General features: G+C 30.4%; 1 protein-coding gene across 1 annotated transcript; it reads right to left on the reverse strand.

Annotated features, from left to right (window-relative positions):
• Nucleotides 1-6: 6 nt before the first annotated feature.
• LOC112464691 (esterase E4-like) lies at nucleotides 7-7088 on the reverse strand. Its single transcript, XM_025031831.1, has 8 exons — nucleotides 6948-7088; nucleotides 4206-4494; nucleotides 3633-3818; nucleotides 2885-3093; nucleotides 2599-2770; nucleotides 1686-2009; nucleotides 1237-1381; nucleotides 7-1115 (listed from the first exon to the last, which is right to left on the reverse strand). Exons 1-8 carry the CDS (start codon nucleotides 7086-7088, stop codon nucleotides 956-958), a joined length of 1626 nt encoding a protein of 541 aa, XP_024887599.1. The 3' UTR covers nucleotides 7-955.
• Between the last annotated feature and the right edge of the window lie 1824 nt (nucleotides 7089-8912).

Genomic DNA, 8912 nt, shown 5'->3' on the forward strand with positions numbered 1-8912 from the left:
GCACGTGGATGCACACAATTCGGGCTTCAAACCTCAAATTATTTAAGAGTTTTCCTTAAATACATGTACCTCAATCAACGTAAGCGCATCTTACGTCTTATTGAGAGCTTTAATCTGTATGTCTCACGATAGCACGAAAGGGATTGCGAAGCTGATATGCACATCTAAAGAAAGATTGCGGCCGGGAAAGTTGCGAGTCATCCAAAAATCTGCGACGTCTCTTCTATTACGTTCTGAATCAAGTTTATAACACACTTGAATTGAGATTGATATTCGTACCGATATAGACAGTCACTGCTATTATGTTAATTTCGCGAAATTTAATTTGTAGCGAACATCACTTCGTCTAACTAAATAGAATAATATTTTTCCGTGTGCAGCCTTGTAAAAACTCTGACGACATGGATGATACAGACAGAGTTAATTTAAAGTATGTTTGCGACAGACCCTCTCACCAAGGAAACTTATTCCTGTTGCATTAAATTAAAATCTTTTCGCCGGCGGCGAGAATTTACAAATACGCAGTTCTGATCCCCTTTTGAATTGTAGACCTGCCTGAGTCTGCAACTCTTAACAATCAGTTTCGTTTTGTTATCGTTCCTACATTGAACAGGTTTTTTTACCATATAATATCTGCACAACACACACACACACACACGACAATATAACAAAAAATGTCATTAAAAGTTACAGCCTGCAGGATTTTAAAACGCGTCTAGCGCTCTCCTGTATAATAAACTTTGAATAAAAAATTAAAATATAAAACATCTTCTGCAGTGAGAATCTAATCCAATTGCAAGTAAACTTCATTCTTGTTCGTTTATGCTACTATGCACAATAAAGGGATACGTATTTTTTTATACGTGCCCAATCGCATGTTTAGGGGATAAAACACCCCTTTAAAAAAAATCGATTTTTGTACCCAGAGAAACCTAATTTTAACGTAGATAAAATTTTAGCGCCGTAACTTATTTTTCTTTTTTTCCCAATCCCATCTTTCTTCTCCTTTACGAAAGACCTTCATTTGCGAGTTTGTATCGATATTCAGATAATTGTATTTTTCGCTTTGTGAATCGGTCACTGACAACCACAAATTTGTAATAGGCGTTGGATTCCTAAATCAGATTGAGAGTTAATCATTAATACGCGATACGTAATAAAATTAAAATGTCGCAAAAATTAAAAAAATACGTTTAAATACGTTTAAAATTCGAAAAAAAAAAGATATTGTCGTACCCTGTTTTAGCAAAATCTGTCCACATTTGCGTTAAACAATTTATCATCTTATAGTCTTCCGAATCAACTGCAGGTGCTGACAAGCCCAAATCTTTTATCATATAAGGATGAAATAAGTACGCCAATTCCTCGGCATGAGCCACACCTATAAAATATTATCATTTAACCGTTAATTAAATCCGTAAATTAATCTTCTAAATGCTTTAAAAGACAGATTACTTTTTAAATTAAATTATATAAAATAAAACCATTTTTGTTTCCTTAAAATCATACCTATAGATTTAAAAACTAAGAAATTTAAAAATATTTGGAGTTGTTTTATGTTGTAATTGCGATATGTGTAATTACAACATAAAATGATATACATACTCTCTAAAATTAAAAGTCGTTAGATAGTTTTGAAGTAATTACAAGTTGTTAAATAGTTTTAAATGAATTAATGATAATACCTGGGATCTGAACTTTAAATATTTTTCTCAAGGGATTAGTTTCACTCTCGTATGAAAATTGATACAGATACGTCGCTTTGTTATCATTATTATTCAACTTTGTCTGAATATCCACCACTTCCATTATGCCACGACAGACGAATTCGTCGCTGATAAAATCAACGTAATTCATTAGAGTTTCCTCTGACACTGCTTTGTCACCAAAATATAAAAATTTCAATTCTTCGATTGTGATTGATATTTTTGATAATGTAGATAAACATCTGGGCAATATAGTTTTCTTGAAATCGGAATTGACTGTTCCAAGATCCTCTTTGCTTATCTCTGAAATAATTTTAAAAACATTTTAGTATTATTTTCTACATATAAGATTGTTGCGTGATAAGTAATGAATATTTTAACAAATCTTTCTTTCAAGCTAAAAAAAATTATTGATTTAAGCACATTTGCCAAAGAAAATATGTTGTCAAAACATTATTTAACATTTTTCATATAGTGTGATCTGATAAAAAGAATGCGACATGAGAGAGATACATATATTACATATACCTATATTATACATAGATAGTATAATACGGTATATGAAAATATACATTTATCTCAACACGTTCTACGATAACGAAACTCAACTATACGACAAACGTACAATAAAGTTATCTTGGAACAAAAATGTTTTAGCAATTAATTATGATTCTTATATGAATTCCAAAATTACGGATTAATAAAATTTACTAACTTTATATAGATATATGTACAATATTATTCGTGAAAATTTTATTTAATTGTAAGCATTGACATGCATGTTTGCTCTAGGTCATCTAATACTAATATTATATTATTTTGAATACAACACATTGTATGAAAATTCAAAACGATTAAAAATATATTTTATAGAGATAAAAATAAAACTCACGTCCGTTAAAGCTACTGCCTATCATAACAGATCCCTCGCAACTGGTAAAACCTAAAAGAAATGGTACTTTAACCTCGCGGCACATAAACGTCTCTGGATCTTCCGGGAAAAATGGATTCGATGATTCGTGATCCAAAGAGGGTGTAAATATCAAGCTGGATTGTTTACGCTCCTGCAAAAAAATATTATCAAAGAAAGTATTTTATTCGCATAGACTAAAAATAGTAGCGTGCATACTATAATTTATTGCACTCGTATAATTACGATTAAATGTTCAGATAATTACTGATTCCGTCAAGAGAAACTTCCGTTCAGTTTCTATAAGCTTTTTTGCATCAATTGTTTTGAGGAACTCGTAAGCGACTTTCGGATCTGCGGTCGCTTTTCCAAGTTTCTCGGCGAGCCGAAAACCTTTCTCCGAATGTAGTTGTTGTTCGGTAAAAGCCCAAGGACACCTTATGACGCCGCTTTGCGATATCGCTTTATGAAATAAACCTGTAAAACAGTCGTAACAAATTAATTCTATTGTCATCATAAAATATTTCTTTTTTTTTTAATATACAAATTATTTTATAATCAATTCAAGTTTTTTAAATCATTGAATCCTTAATCTTTGTGATTATATATAATTTTACATTACTGACAATTTACCTCTCTCTCTCTCTCTCTCTCTCTCTCTCTCTCTCTGCCTCGGAGATTTGTTAGTTATTTTATAAATTTCAATATTTTACTGATATAACTTTGTAATTAAAATTTGAATTATTTATTTAAAAACTACAAATAATTTTTTTAAAAAATATATCTTATTTGAAATTATGTGAAAGAGAAAAAGAGAATGAATTTATTATCTGTTTAATAAATTTATAAAGTATTTATTTTCCATATCCAAACGTAGGTGTTTGTATGTTTTTGTTAATAAAAAATCGCGGTTGAAAATTATAAATAAATTCATGTTTAAATGGGATGAGATTGGAAAATTCTAAATTATTATGAGTGAATCGATAAGTCTACTATATCGATAACATATATTATACCTTTAGCTAATGGAGACAGAGTGAGATAATGTACGAGGCCTCCACCAGCACTTTCACCGAAGATAGTGACATTTTCTGGGTCTCCACCGAATTTTGATATATTTTTCTGGACCCATTGTAACGCCATGATTATATCCTTCAGACCTTGATTACCCGTTGCCACTTTGTTGTAAAGGTTTAGGAAACCTGAAGTCATTAATGCATCTTTTTTTTATAAAGTCGATTCGTTTAAATTTAAAAAAAAAATGGTTACTTTATATATCCCAAGGAAAAATCGCGCGCCATAACTTGTTTCTAGTACACTGATCGTATGAGCGGCAAATATAAATATTAGTCTTGTATACAAAAAGTAAATAACGTATTGTAAACGTGATATAAATATAAATGTGGATTTAACTTTTTTTTTATAAATTTATATTTTTGAAATGTTTAACTTGGGAATGAAAGGTCTGTAAGAAAAAAATTAACATATCCAAGTGAAATAATAATCGTTAAAATAAATACAATATAACGATTTACTATTAATGCCACAAAATGACATACAATGATTGTATACTGAAACGAATAACGTACCTAGAACGCCTAGTCTATAATTCAAGGTAACCAAAACTACGTCTTTTTGCACGATGTAATCGGGGCCATACAAAAGTGCATCACCGGAACCCATATAAAAGGTACCGCCGTGTATCCATACCATAACGGCACGTTTTTTTAAGGATTCAATTTTTGTTGTGTACACATTTAAATAGAGACAATCTTCATCGCCCTCAATTTCGCCTGTAAAATCATTCAATTGAACAGCGATATTTCCGTGTTTTGAGGCGTCTCTACTACCGGACCATGGTTCCGCTGGCACTGGATCCTATAAATACGTAAAATCCGTTCATATATAGAATCTTTAAAAATTTGTGCACACCGTGAGATTCTCTGAGTCAGAAGAAACAACTTTTTCTTTACGTAAAATTGCGTTTGAGTAGTACTTCTTAAATAAGAACAATTTAAAGCTAACGAATGAGCTGTAAGTTCCGCATGAATCAGGAACGGCCTGCACTGAACGTCTATGCTAGTTTATCTTTTTTTTGTGACTAATAACTTTAAACTTAATTACTAATTTATATTATCAACAAATTGTTTAACAAATTAAAAGATTAATTTATGTTACAAATAAATTGTTCGAAATTCTTCGAACAATCGCGCATAAAAATTTGTTTATCGTAATCTTCTTTAGTTTATTAAATTATTGTTCTAAGTAATAGTATTTTATTATTATTATTTCATGTTTAAATATCGCACCTCAAGAAGAATACTGTCACAACTAAAAAATTAATGATTTTAAACAAATCTAATTCAATTTCTGTGAATTGTGAACGCAATTATAATTTTGTTGTAATAAAACTTATATTTTTTCTTGAAGAGGTCAGCTATATGATTCACTTGTCAATTCGCTTACAGCGCTATTTATTGAAGAAATCACAACATAACTGGTTTACATGAATAACGACACTTTAGCCCCATGCAGCAGATTTCGCATATAAACTTGTGACAGTATTCTTCTCAGGGTGCAATTTATGTATAGAAAAAGAAAAACCGATTATATAATAATTGCATGCATAACACAACTAATAAATAGGTTTATCAGTGTCGTTTAATCGGATTTTTCTCTAAAAGAGTTGATTTTTCGTATTTTTCTAATCTCCTTACGACATGATAAGCGATTAGTTAGGCCAAAACTAAAATTAATTAATATTTTATATTACTATTTTATTTTTACATATATAGATAAAGAAAAAAAGATTATATAATAAGATTATATAATAATAAAAGACAAACAGATTATATAATAATTACATAATATACTTGATACTTGATAAACAGATATCGTTTATCGGTATTGTTTAATCATAATTTTCCCTAAAAGAGTTGTGACTTTTCGTATTTTTCTAATTTTCTTAAAGCGCGATAAGTGATCAGTGCTGCGATTCTGTAACTCCTTATACAGTATCGTTACCGCTATATTGTCATTGCGCAGCTTTTTTACCACACAGAAAAAAAGAAGTGTTAAATCAACACTGTATATACGTGTATATACGCAAGAATATATAATCTTGAAATAAGATTTTGTTGCGTTGAACGAAGAAAACTTGCTTAAATGAAATAATTTATATAGTTAAACGAAGTTTTATATGCGATTCAATTAACAAGTAAGAAAAAAAAGTTGAAATAAAAAATGGAAATTCCTATATAAGAAGATTATATATTCTTGCGTATGTACAAGTATATCAGTGTTGATTTGATACTTCTTTTTTTCTGTGCATACAGTATACTTGCGCAACTGTTGTTATGAGTAGGGGAGACCGGGGCTCGTTGGCACAAGAGGCAAGTTGGCAATGCGTTCCGTTTATGTATTTATAGCGAAAAAAATCAATGGAAAAGTTATTACAATAAAATATATCTTTTATGACATAAGTACTTTTCCCAAAGTTTTATTTATATCAAATAAGTATTACAATAGAAAAAGAGAAAACTGATTCAAGAGATGGCAAGTAATTTTCGAGCGTTTCAAAAAATCATATTAATGTTTTTCAGCTTGAGAAGTAAATCAAAGTGACGTATCATTATAGTTAAAAGAAAAGTTTCTGTTACTATACGACATGTTATTTTGAGGAACAACAGTAATTTATTGTAATAAAATGACCGAACTCAAACGTATGTAGGGATGGTTGGCTCATATCAAGACACGCTTAGCTTGACTTGTTACCGCGCGCGTGAGACCTGTGTGAGTATGTGATTTGCTACCTACAATGCTGATAGAAGCTAGATATAGATTTATATTAATATTTTAATTGTTTTTCTGCAACAGCATTTTGCTATTCGATCATTACAAAATAACTTTTAAAAGATACAATCTTTATCAATAAGTACATATCTCCTACCCGTTTTGTGTTTCTATTACGTTTTCATTAATTTAACATCGACTTTCGCCAACTTACCCTACTATCGGGGCAAGTTAACTACAATGCAGCATGTTCGTATTTCACTTATTACAAAGAAACTATACAGTATACAGGAGCGTTTCTGGCATGAAAATGTAGAGAAAGGTTCTCTCTGTCATATTAGTACTGTTTAATCATGATAATTAGTTATTTAAAAACTCAAATGCCGAAATTGTGAAAACGGTACCAACGAGCCCCGGTCTCCCTTACATAAACGTCAGCATAACGAGTTACAGACGAGAATCGCACTACAGTTAGATTAAAACTAAAATTAATTTATCTCTTTCTGAAAATGCATTCATAATAATAGAACTTTACGTACTTTGAATCTAAGTTCTCCAATTGGCGGTTTCGCATATGGTATTCCTCGAAAGGCGGTGTAGTAGTCACCGTAAACACCTTTTTCTACAATACCAATTAACTTTCCCTCGTGCACGCATATTTCGACTCTGCTGTTGTCCATGTCGGATACGCTGGAATACTGACGAGCGGACTGACAAACAGGGTATTTATTGATCTGTGTTGCGTAGATGTGTTTGTGAAAATATCAATAATTTCAGGAAACAAGTGAGATAAGTGAGATTAGAATCGAATATGTTGATAAAGTTTTATTTATAGCCTGCGCCGATGATTAATATTTTACGTAATGCACGTCAGCACATTTAAACATATGATGTACATAAACTTGCATTATCTCTTTTGTTATATTAAAAAAAAAAGTAAAAAAAAGGAGCCAAGTACACGCAATATGTATTTTGTTTTTATTTAAAAATCCAACCTAAGTGATAGTGGCTTTATTTCTTCTTCACAAAATTATATGTTACCTAACTTAACTCAAGTGACATGTATTTCAAAAAAAGATGTGAAATCTTTAAATTAAATTAAAAAAAAATAAATTTAAATAAATTTGAAAAAATTTATTAACTGAACTTATTTTGCAATAATTGCAAATAATTAAAAAATTTATTAACATACAAAGGTAACCCGTATATTTGTAAATCACAAACGATATTATAATTACAGTTATCGGTTATCGTAAAATCTATTTGTTACTAAAAGTGTCGGCAGCAGATATAACGACTAAAATAAAATTGTTAATTACAAAAAACCTATTTGATCACAAACGTTAAAAACGAACTTACAAAATCTATCACAAATGATTTACAAACGAAATTTACAATTAGAAAAGTTAAAAATAATCGAATTTATTAATTTCTGTCGGCTAGCTTCATAGAGGTGTATGGAATAGGATGCAAGCAGATTAAAAGTATGTACGTATAGCGTTTTCTACTAGAAAAACTATCCAGACAACACATATAATACTATAAAGGTCCGGTTGCATCAACGTCGCATAATATTTAACTTTAGCTTAACTCGCACTCTTTATCTCTTTCTAATTGTGCCCTTTGAAAGAGATGACGAGTGACCCAGATAGCCAAGCGTGTCTGTGCAAAATCGCGCAAATCTGTGATTGCATATAATGTTGGCAACTTGCCGTATATTTGCAATTGATTTCGAGTAATTTAATATTTGAAGCAACACGCAGGCAACATTGGATAAATTTACTTCGCGTTACTAGCAGTATGACAGCATTGTGTGATTGTGTGAAAGACACCTTTATTTGATACTTATTGAAAAAGTCATTATAATAAAGATAACTTTTCGTCATCTTTTTTATGATGCCTTTCAATAAAGACAAAAAGACTTGTTAAAAATATCTTTCCGGCCAATCAAAAATATTATTATTTTACAATATTATTTTATATTCATATTAAACATCAAAACTCAATATATGTGTCGATCGAAAAAGTAAAAACTGTTTTATTCAGTTTTATTGTGCTTGCGAGATAATCCGCTTGTAGCTACGTTAGTAAATTCCTGTAAAATTCGTTATTTATTGCATATCCCCGCAGGGTTCGCAATCTACTACCAACTATAGCACGTAATATTACAGAAATATTGCAGTAATATTGCAATAAAGTTGAAATATTACGTATTACAATAAAATATTACAGAAATATAACTAATGTATTACACGTTTTTGAATAATATTGAAATATTACAGTAATATTGCTGCAATATATTGTTGAAATATAATACTTTGGGTAGACTTCCGAAAACGGCCCCCCTCCGATTTCGATGAAACTTTGTGAAAAGCTTCGTTTTGGGTTAAAATGAAAGCCCTTAAAAGGAATTTTGGCGACTCCTATGATAAAGCCATTTTTTTAGATAAAATGATTAAAAATATAGGAAAATCTTCGTAATTCTACAGGATGTTATAAATTGA

This window comes from Temnothorax curvispinosus, unplaced genomic scaffold, assembly GCF_003070985.1.
Source record: "Temnothorax curvispinosus isolate PA1 unplaced genomic scaffold, ASM307098v1 QBEX01014461.1, whole genome shotgun sequence".
In the NCBI taxonomy this organism is placed as follows: Eukaryota; Metazoa; Arthropoda; class Insecta; order Hymenoptera; family Formicidae; genus Temnothorax; species Temnothorax curvispinosus.